This window comes from Xenopus laevis, chromosome 5L, assembly GCF_017654675.1.
Source record: "Xenopus laevis strain J_2021 chromosome 5L, Xenopus_laevis_v10.1, whole genome shotgun sequence".
In the NCBI taxonomy this organism is placed as follows: Eukaryota; Metazoa; Chordata; class Amphibia; order Anura; family Pipidae; genus Xenopus; species Xenopus laevis.
Genome location: NC_054379.1, coordinates 104,044,165 through 104,056,064, shown reverse-complemented (window position 1 = coordinate 104,056,064; position 11,900 = coordinate 104,044,165). Strand labels below are relative to the sequence as shown.

Here is an 11,900-nt window from a genome sequence, read left to right as displayed (position 1 = left end):
TAATAATGTCCTTTAACTGTCTCTGTGGTATGCTTATTAAATGCTTAAAGTGCACAATGACTTCAAAGTGCTAGTGAAACTGCAAATATTTTGTTGTCCATGAAAATATCATGGACTGATGTTTGTTTGAGCCAATCTACCTGTCAGTGTCTCAGCACTCTATATATTTCATCTAAACATTCCTTATATGGAGACCCATAGACAGATACTGGTAGGTTGGGTTTTAACATATAAATACCTTAAATGTGATATGTAAATTGTAAGCAACAACTTTATAAAATATATTATTGTAATCTCGTGGGATCACCTTCTAAAAAGACACAAAAACTACACTGCGGGTAAGAAGAATGAAGCACATTCAGGTTATATTATTTGTCACAATTTATTCTAAGATGCTTTGTAATGTGGAGAGATTTCTTGCTGTTCATAGAAGAGCCCTTGTTGCCATAAATGCTCCAGTTTATTCAGAAATATACAGGAATATAAATGGTATGGTGCCGCTCCATACTTTTACTGAATGTCTTCAATCCTCTTACTGCTGAAAGCTACTACAGGTATGAGATCCTTTATCCAGAAACCCGTTATCCAGAAAGCTCCGAAACACAGGAAGGCCTTCTCCAATAGAATCCATTTTATGCAAATAATTAAAATTTTTACAAATGATTTTTTAAATGATTTTTTTCTTAGTAACAATAAAACAGTACCTTGTACTAAGATATAAGTACTACTATGTACTGTATTTACTGTATATGGCTGAAATGACAATAAAATCCACTTGACTTGACTTGATAAGTAATCCCTATTGAAGAAAAACAATCCTATGGAGTTTATTTAGGGGGTTATTTATCAAAGGTCGAGTTTTACTGGTTGCTGACGTATTTTATACTGTCGAATAAACTCACAACTTGGATGTTTTCTGATTTATGAAAAAACGTGAATTTGGAGTGAAAAACCCGAATACTCTTAATTTATCGAGTTTTCGGCAAAAAAAAAAAAAGAAACTCAATTCACTCTAATTAATCAAGTTTTAGAGTGAAACCACCGAAAAAGGTTTTAGCTGGAGTATTTTCGTATTCAAGCTAGTTCCAGTTTCGGAGTATAATAAATTCAAGAATTCAAGTTTTTTTTCTTTTAACCCGAATTCGAGTTTTGACTGAAAAAAACCTTTTCCAGGGTAAAAAAACAACAAGATCTTTAATAAATAACCCCCTTAATGTTTTCATGATTTTTAGCAGAACCAAATTGGAGAACCAAATTATGGAAAGCCCCTTATCCAGAAAGATTCAGGTCCCGAGCCTTCTTTATAATAGATCCTTTGCTTTAAGTTCAAATGAAGCATGAGAATTGACATTCTGCCAAAATTACCAACCCAGACTTGCTGATGTCCACAAAATATACACAGCGAGGTATTGCCAGGTTAAATGATGGGTGAAAAGAAGTGCAATACAATAAATGAATTAGGATTTATATATCACCCAGTGCTTTTTTTTATGATGACACATGATTGTTAGAAGTTTCTTTTTATACCATTTTGGTAATAAACCTAAAGAAGAACTAACAGTTTAGTAATAAATATTGATAATTAAAATTATTTCTATTCTATTATGTAGTTTGAATGGTTAAATATTTCAGATTCCCACATCCTGTAAGTTACTAGCTCAACTGTTTTCTGTATCATTTTTAGAGTCTCTGACATCACTGGATCTGACCAAAACAATACAGTATTCAAGGTATAACCAGGCACACAAGTGTAAAGAATATGTCAAGTCATGAGCAAGACTCCATAGCAAGGCTTCCAACTTGCTTTTTATAGACTAATACAGATCCAAAGATGTGATAGACTGAAGTAGTAAATTCAGAATTTTTGGTTGTAGCACTCCTTTGAGGTGAACACCCCTGAATTATAAGGGCCCCTTGCTCATAAGGTTACTGCTATATGAAAATATTTGTTTGTCATTGAGTCATAACTGCACATCCCATTGATCAGTAAAACTAGCCTACTTACTGGCCCCAGCTACTGATTTGTGTCCCCCTTGGGTTCTATATATACAGGGTGGAAACAACTGGCATACAGGGTAGGTACGTTGATGTAGTTAACAATGTAAAAGTAAAGAGTCCACTAATAGATTACTCTGCATTGAATATTGAAAAATACTGCATCATTTTGTTCCCCTTTACTTTTTTGGCAATATGAAATCTCTCTTCTTTGTAATTAACCTGCATATTTAGTAATAACATGGAAGCACTTGGTCAAATAACACTGTTTAGATATATTTTATCATTACAAACATCTTCAGCTACTCAAGTGTCCAGAAAATAAAATACCTTTTTTAAGGCTAGCGCTGCCTGGGTGACTACATTTCCTGACGTGGCCTGATGTGGCATGAGGGGGGCAATGTACACAGCAGTGGTGCTTAGCAGCATTTGGGGAATTTGGGCTGGGATGGGCAGGTGGCATAAAGCAAGCCCCAGTAATTTAATGCTGGAAACCCTGACATTGAATATACTGTAAATCCTTGTGCTGCATTCGCAAATTAAAGGCGTTGTTCACTTTTAAATTAACTTTTAATATGATGTCAATATTCTGAGACATTCTGTAGTTGCTTTTCATTTTTTATTACTTGTGGTTTTTGAGTTATTTAGCTTTTTATTCAGCAGTTCCCCAGTTGCAATTTCTGGTTGCAAAATTGCCTTTTGCTAGGGTCCAATAATAAAAAGTAGCAATAACAATAAATTTGATGCCTTACAGGGCATTGAATTTTTAGTTGGGGTCAGTGACCCCCAGTTGAAAGCTGGAAAGACTTATAAGAAGAAGGCATATCATTCAAAAACTATAAAAACGAAAACATGAAGGCCAATTGAAAAGATGCTTAGAATTGGCCATTCTATAACATACTAAGGGGGTTATATACTAAACCTCGATTTTTTTCTGCTTTTTTTGCCAAAAACGTTTTCTAAAAAAATCTTGAATTTTTCAAGATTTACTACACCCTGATCCCGCAAAAAGCCCAAAATTTAAAATCCACCATCTCAGACCTGTCAAGGTCCTGTATAAGTCAATGGGAGAGGCACCTATCCCTATTTGAAGTTATTGTGGTCTGAGCTGGGTTTAGCCCAAAAATCGTAACTTTTCTGGCAAAAACTCGAAAAAAAATCAAGCGATTCTGGGGAAAACCACAAAAAAACCATATCATTTGGGTTTTTGCTCGATTTTATTGAGTTTTCCACAAAATGATTAAATCAAGCTTTTTTTAAAAAAATTAATAAATAAGCTAAATTCGGGTTTTGGAGTTTGGTTGAGTTCTTTTTATTAATATAATTTCGATAAATTTGGATTTTAGTAAATAACCCCCTAAAAGTTCACTTAAAAGTAAACCACCAATTTAATGTATATGCCCTGATTTGGACTATGGTCACTTTTACAGGCTTACACTTCATTCCTGGCAAATTTTTAATTGGGAAAATGCCCCCAGCAAGTGTCTCAGCTGATTCATGGTTTTCTGGCTACAGCAAAATAGGGCTTAGCCAAACATATTTGTGACTTTCCCATTGCGTTGAAACTAAAATAAAGCTGCCTATTTTGGCATAAATTAAATACTTTAATCTCTTGTATGGCATAGATATATTAGATATTTATTTGATACTGCACGCAAGTAATGTCAAGCCTTAGGAACCAGGTTGGGCTATAACTGAATCTAAAGTTGCTTTTCAGTTATTGCCTGGACCTGATTTAACACAGAGTCAGGGGCTTGAATGGGGTAGATATGATCTATATTAGGGCCCAAATCTCTTACCGTCAATGATCACTAGGACTACTGGAATACATGACGAAAATTCTGGGGTGCACTGCATGCCTGCATGATGGCAGTAATCCAGTGTTTAAGAAATAGCAAGAAATTCCTATGTCTATTTTCCCTGATACCAAAACCAGGTTACAGCTTGGAAATATGAGCCCTTTCTGTTAATTAGCTATAAATGCCGTGGGAAGTTCTATGACAAATTGAAAAAAAAAAGAAAGAAAACAAAGCTCTAGAAGTTCCAAGTAAAACTGAAATGTCGATAATAATAACGTTGAGGTTCAATGGTTCCTCTTTATATTTTGCATACAGTTCATGAAAAACGTCATAAAAATATGCTACGTTTCATAGATTTCATGAGTGCACGTTTCTCGCTAAGCTTGCCGTTTTCCTTGTCACATTAAATAAGAATGTGAGAAACAAGCTTTAGCTAACACTTCCAGGAAAAATGAAGTGAGGAAATTAAATACAGATGGAAAGCACATTTCACCATTACTGTACCTTAAAAGAACCATATATAACCCACTTATAGTTATGATTTTTAAAATGGTTACTACATCACAAACTGGTATAACAGCAAATATTTTTTTCTTCTTCAAGGATGCCCTAGCCACATAATAAATATAGCTTTGTGGGTTAAATAGCATACACTGCAAATGTTTAAATTGTATATCTATTAAAAGAGATAGAATTGAAACAAAATGTAAACCAAAAGGTATGAGCCATATATATATCTAAGAAAAAGATCATTTAAGGCATTCACTTTCTTGTCCCCACCCCTTCTCTCGAGTGCTCTTGCATTGATATTGAGCGGCTAGTTGGAGACACTGTTGATTGCAGAGGTGCCACGTTCCATAAACAACGTCACCAGTTGGGATAGGATTTGTATTTTCTGCAGAACCAAAATCTTTGGAATTTTAGTAATTTGACAGATCTTTGTTTAGATCCAGGCTCTTGAGATGAGATTGTGATTAGGATTTAGCAGTGCTAGGGAGGAGCAGCAAGGGTTCATATCTCATCGGATGCAACTTAAAGGAACTGAAGGTCAACAAGTAAAATATCCTTTCTTTCCAGCACTTTACATTTGTAGCACCTTCTACTTGGAATAGCTAATGCCTCTAGCGATGGGCTGAGATGTATCCTTTAGTCTTTTGTTTGTTTAATAATTGTTCCTAATTGTCAAGTGATTTATAAAAATAGAAATAAGACTTTTAACCTTGGTTCCATCATGAGAGGTTTTTCTTGTTGTCCTTGAGAACATGGTGAAACTAGGTCATATCAAGCCCTATGCATGTAGCTGGTATGGATGGCTGGCATGATATACAAAATATGTTTCGCAATGAGTTTTCGCAAATCCGGAGGAAATTAAAAAAAAAAAAGCATTCCACTGCACTTATGGCACAAAGAAAACAACAACAAGGGCATATTCAGTAGAGAGAGAGGGGGCTAAAATGACAAGGTGTGTTACAAACTGTACAAGCATGTCTTTTATCTGTTAAAAAAATGAAAATGTTGCAGTACTTAAAGCCTTGTTTGGGCTTCAGGTATATAGATTTCAATGCTGTCTGCTCGCTCGCTTGTTGAATTTTGCCGGAATGATGCTGCTCTTTTTGCAGCCATTAACCTTCTTCTTGCTTCTTGTCTTTGTCGGTCAGGTAGATCAAGTGATCTTTCTCTAGTAATGGGGAATTTTCCTCTGGTGAGTTTCTTTGGTATAGGAAGTGGGAGCTTTTTTTCATCCTGAAATAAATGATGTATATCACATGTCAGTGGTATAATTTATCATCAAATGCAGATTTACAGCATTTACAGTTACAGGCGTGCAGAAACATTGAAAATCATGAAAATGAATAGATAAATACTCAGATAACATGTTCGTGTCAAATAATTAGTAACTCAAACATGTGGAATGTCAGATAATTGCCACCAATAAAGGAATAGTTATAGTACAGTAAAGGAGAACTAAAGCCTAATAATGAATATGGCTAAAAATTCCATATTTTATATACTGAACTTATCGCCATACCAGCCTCAAGTTTTAGCTTCTCAATAGCAGCAATGATCCAGGACTTTAAACTTTTCACATGGGGTCACCATCTTGGAAGTGTTTGTGACACTCACATGCTCAAGCTCTGCTGAAGGCCTGTGGTTGCCATGAGTTGGTACAGAAGCCCAAAACATAATGTACACCATATCTAGCCTCCTTCTTTAGTTAAGCTTTAGTTCTCCTTTAAAGGACATAACTAAAATGTTAGGCACTCTACTTATATTGTCTGCTTAGAAAAAAGCAGACAAATTCAGATAACTTTTCTCTGTTCGTTGTAAACAGAGCAACATCAGAAAACTCTTCATCTTCTGAAAGTTTCTTTAGACTGATGGACAGTAGAGGTGACCAGCAGGTGGTGCTGTCATTTCTATTTCATCATATTAGCAATGTAATACATTTATAATATCATGACATGTAGTAAAAAATGTAAATGACAAAATTTCTGTTTTACAGTTATTTGTTTACAGGGGGTTAGATTTACTTTAAATTCATGAGGAGATAATGGAGTATCAGGCTGCGATGTGTGAAGCTTGATGTAGAAAATGATGTTTTTTGTGTAGGAGGTTAAGGGCAATGTCAGACGTAGTGCTACTAAAAAAGTATAATGATAATAATAATAATAATAATGTGTGATTTCTACAGGTAGGCGGCTGCTCTGTTGAAGTCCTGTATGTGAGCATGTTGGGAGGTTATTAGGGAGGAAGGAAATCTAAGTTCTAAATGTGGCCACACTTGGGGAGACACTACACAATATTTGGAGAACACCATGAGGCTGAGATCCAGATACCCAGAGCTACAGGAAGGGTTTTTTGATCTGCGTTATTCAGAGATCTTATCTTTCCATTGACTTCTCAATGTTGTTGCTACATCAGTTCTGCAGGAAATGAATAGCTTGCCTTACATAAAGACTTGTGACTAGGAAAGCGAAACATATAATACATAGAACAGGGCAGTTTCATATCTGTACCTACCTTCTTTTCTGGCGATTCAATTGCTTTCCATTCATTGGCTTTTAACTGATGCAGTTTATCGAATTTCATGCTTACATCTTCTATGGAGAGCTGCAACAGGTCCCAGAATCCTGCTAGATCTTGGGAGGTTGGTCTGGGCATGGCACTTGGGTCCTAATTTAGTCACAAATAAACAAGATATTTCAGTTTAGAAAGAAAACTGCACTTTTGTTTTTGTGTTACACTACAAGCTATTTGAGTTGCAATATATTCCTTCAGGTCAAATGAAAAAGCTTTCTGTTTGGCATTAGAATTCATAATAAACATGGAATGTTTGTTGCTCCGTCTGCACTATTAACGCATTTATACATATATCATTTTTATTATTAGCAAGAACAAGTGTCAGCATATTACACAGTGTTGTATAACACAAGGGCGTACAAAGGTTATATAAAACTACTGACCAATATGCAGGGATACAAAACTAACAATAACATAAAATGACGATATGGGGAACTTGGAGAGGATAACGGTTGTCCATTTTATGTCTCTAAATCTGAAAAACCACTAGATGGCAGCATTTCCTTTATTTTCCCAAAGTACCGAGTCTTTGATGACGTGAATTCTTTCATTCACAGAGAAAAATATCCAGTTTCAATAATATCTAACATCAAATCTACTCTAAAAAACACACTAGAACCGTACAAATCCATGAAAAATAAAGTGTTGAAAAAAGAGAGTGTCTCCGTTAGGGATTTGGAAGCTGGGTCAGTGGCTGTAACATGTTATACACAGATATTACAAAAATGATTTATTAGCTTGAATGAGTCACTGATTGATTTAACAGTGTTCAAACAATAATAATATTAAGTTGTGGCAGACGGTGTGACTTGCCCTAGAGGGATGAGTGGTTTACTCTTGCACTAAACAGTGAGAAATATCTGTCAGGTTTTAGCAAGTGTTTTAATGGCCTATGCAGTTCCGGGCAGACTCCAGCACTGGGGTATGTTTATACTGCTGTTTGCAGGAGTGTGTGGTGATTTCTCATTGAGATAAATCTGGTTGTTACATAATGCTATTATAAATTATTTCCTTTTCCAAGCCTTGATAGTTACATTGCAGTAAGCACAGCAGCTCCCAAGTTCTGTAGAGATCAATCAAAATGGCATTTGTTTATGAGTTCATTAGTTTAAGAATGACTGTCATTTAGGCAATGGCATTTTAGTCTTTATAATTGTATGTGCATACTAATTTGTATTTGCACCTGCATGTACCCAACAGTCACAGGTGGTGCAGTGAGCTCAGTAAGCCACATAAAACTGTCATTCACTTTCCATTTGAATGACAGTTTTGTTCCATGAAATATCACTTTTTACTAATGGCGCCAAACTTGCTGTATCTTAGCATCATGCTTTATAATTTTGGTGTCTGGGTCTCTCTATACTTGCCCAGTTCGCAGTCTTTCTTCTGGCTTACATTTCTCTTATACTGCAGTTTCCCAGAACTGGATTTGGCGGAGCCATCCTAACCTCATAGTTCTGATGTTATTTTTCTAACTGTGACCTGACCACATTTGACCAGGCACTTTATTATAAGATAAAGTGGCTTTTTTTTTTTTTATAATAAATGAATTCAGGACCCCTGTGCTGTGAGGCCTCTGTGTTTAGAACGGCCTACTTATCATGCTGTGTAAAATGATTTTCACCAGAAAATGGTGTAAAAAGCATAATGTACTCCACTTCATACAGCATGCAAGTTATTAAAGTCAATGTGAAATATTCAGATGGAAAGTAAGTTTTGGTGGAAGTTGCTGTGTTAAAAATTATAGATGGGCGAACACCAAATTTTACATTTCATCCTGAAAAATGTAATTATTTAAGGACAGATATTTACACAGAGTTACAGACCCCCCATATGTACAAAATGCACAATATTTGCCCTTGTGCAGTGACCCACACTTCGCCAGGTGAAAATTCACTTAGACAATGCTAATTCACTAAAATGCGGAGTTTCGTCTTGGGCGCCGGATGCTGGCGACTTTTCTGCCTAGCGCAAATTCGTTAGAGGTCTTGAGCTCAGGTTAATTTGCATACGGCGGGAAATTTAAAGTTGATTTGTTTATGTTATATGTTACAGCAAATACATTACATTTCCACTGTTAATTACACAAGTCCAGGGAACCTTAATAAAGACATTAGAGTTGTTATAATGCCCTACTCATGAGCCCACTGCATAGTTAATGTTCCATATGTTAGAAAATGTTTTTTGAACTCTGATGCTTTTTCCACTAAAGAATATGATGTAAGTAACAGAAGATTGAGGAAGATCTATGCACTTCAGTGCACTTTGCCTGGTCTGAGCTGGTGAAGGCAAGTCTGGTAAAAGATGTAACGTTCAGTAAAATCCGCATTTTAGTGAATTTGCGGAGTAACGTCCATTTGCGAGAGCAAATTGATGCCTAGCGATAGAGTGCGAATGAGCGCTAGCGCCTGTCTCTTTCGCTAGTGAATTGGCACCTGCACCCTTTAGTATATCGGCGGTGTCTCTGCGGGCGGTAACGCTGGTGGATTGTCATCAGCATTTGCCACTTTGCCCTTAGTAAATCTGCCCCAAGGTGTTTGCATTTAAACAGGTGCTAAGTGCTACTACACCTGTACCAATGTTTGCACCTTTAATTACAATATCAAAAGATATAAAAAATTATTTACAAGCCTTAGTATGAGTCGAGGTACAACCCCCTTTCCAAGGGTCGGACACTCACCAGATGGAGAGAGTTGTACTCTGAAACATAATTGTTTCTATTTATATAGATATGTTGTGCTGCTATTGAGTATAAAAAATGTTTTATACTTCTATTTGCCACACTTTTGTGCAAAGAAAGGACAGTCCTGCAACTGGAAATCTTAAAGAGCAGTAGGATCAAAGAACAGTGGTAATAGTTTCTTGTTGCTCTGTAGTATTTTTTTATGGAAGGGGAAGCAAATGGATTCTTCTGTCACCTGATAAACACATGACAAAGCTGGGGCTGGTATTCCAAATTTACCAGCAATGTAGTGCTGGTAAACTTGTAATAAACTAAGGTTCAGCCCCTGGCCCACCCCCTTGAGCCTGCGATCCACCCAGAATTAAGCAAAAACATTCCCTTTTGCTTTTCTGATCCTCCTTGAGCCAGTATGACATCATAGCTCTACCCTGTTTTGCAATCACCTGCCCCTTTGACATCACATACTGCACCCAATATCACCAACACCACCCCGTGCTGGCTGGTAAATAATTTCTAAAAAGGTGGCAACCTTAGGAAAGGTGTGTCATTAGCCTAAAATATCCCATTTGCACTGTTGGAAAAGGTTTGTGGTCATTTGTGACAAAGATAGAACATTTTGGCCAAATCTTAAAGCAATGAAAACAATAGCTGATTTTCAAAAGAGGGGACTGGTCATCTTGTTACATAGAAGGAAGAACCTTCTCAATGGAACAGAGTCAGGGAGGGGTAGATTTATTATCTAAGTTTAAGGGGGTGGGGTGTGTGTGAAATTATTCCTGAGTCAGAGACATATTTTTACAAGCATTTTAAGGTAACCTAATCTCCAGTCTCAAGTGCCTTTTGATGGCCAAATTATCTGAAAATGGTTTTATTATGCAATAGATTTTGATTAAAGGGGAACTAAATATCCCAAATAATGTAAAGTTCTATGCACTAACTCAAGTTAAACAAAGGGGTACCAGTATATTGCATTTCACAGACATACGAGGAAACTTGATTGTTTTTAGGAATAAAAACCATACAGACTATGGATCATGTTGTAAATCCATAATACTGAAGAACAGTATAATATAACCTTCACTACGGCCACCCTCATCCACCCACATCCTTCAAATCCCTGTATGGATCTGTATAAACAGTGGTGCAGACAGCGCTGTATCTCAAGGCCCCCTTGTAAAAAATATGTTCTTCATATGTACAGCCTTAGATAACAACAACACTTTTCTGTCCTTGGTACAGGAAGCTGAGCAATCAATATTATTTTATAAATAATTTCCCATTGTGGAAATGTATATGCTGTTGACAGTGTGTGGGTGTTTATGGGAATTATGCCCATGCTTAGTTGTGTAAATGTAGACATATCCTTGAAAATTGTGGCTGCAGGACATTTTATATATAGCGACTTTTCATGTGCACATCACAATCTATTAGAGGTGAGCTTTGCCCATGTTACTGCAATGCCTCTGGTTAACTTGCTATTTGATTTCTAGCTTTTGTAGTTAATAGGCCATTAAAGTTTTTGGTCCTACCCTTTCAGCTTTTAATCTTGAACAGGCCCTGCATGTTACATTGTGACACAGCTATATTTGTTTATATCAAATATACCCTTGAAGGGTTTTCATATCCACAAGAGGAAGGCAGCAATCAGAGAGCTAAGATATCACCCATTCTGCATTTACTTTTAACCAGGGACTCAAAAAATGCCTCTCGTTTTGCAGGAACAAAAACTGAAAAACATTTAAAAGAATAGCATGTACTGTACATTTCTGTATCCACTATAAAGAAGATCCTTCATTGTTAGTGTTATATTTTGGGTAGCCGAGGATGAGTTGTGTATTAAAGTGCTTTATTAGCAGAGTCATGCAGGCATCCCAAAACAGTAACTTTCACTTTTAAGCTCTCCAGGAAGTAAGCACAGTATAAGTCTGAGCACAGTGACATCTACAGGCCATTTGTATAAACACCACACATTCCCCCTATAGTTGGAAAACTTTTGGGCAAATGTAATAAAAAACAACAATGCATCTTAAAGCAATAATATACATTATTCATATCACATAGTCCTGGGTCCATGCAGATAGTTTTCTGATTCTCTCAGTACGCCTTATAGGTTCACTTTCTTCAGGCCTATTGCAGTTGACATCAGGAGTAGGAAAATGTCCTTCATCAAATGGAGCTTCTCCAAAGTCATATCTAACAGGAGCAAGACGACTTGCATTCCATATGCGTCCATCAGACAGTTCATATGTGTATGGTCCTCGCTGGCGTCTCACTTCAAGTGGTGTAGTAAATTTAGATTGTCTTTGTTTCGGTATTCCTGGTTTCTTAATTCTGACTAAAGA

General features: G+C 36.5%; 1 protein-coding gene across 2 annotated transcripts in view; it reads right to left on the bottom strand.

Moving 5' to 3' along the window:
- Positions 1-3,203: 3,203 nt before the first annotated feature.
- Positions 3,204-11,900, bottom strand: part of LOC108716937 (disks large-associated protein 2) — a 159,275-nt gene continuing 150,578 nt past the window's right edge. For both annotated transcript variants that reach the window (XM_041563199.1, XM_018263536.2), the window contains 2 exons: positions 6,816-6,968; positions 3,204-5,537 (listed from right to left, as the gene is read on the bottom strand). In XM_041563199.1, coding sequence (XP_041419133.1) covers positions 5,319-5,537; positions 6,816-6,968 — 372 coding nt within the window. In that variant the 3' untranslated portion in view covers positions 3,204-5,318. The remainder of the gene's footprint in view (positions 5,538-6,815; positions 6,969-11,900) is intronic.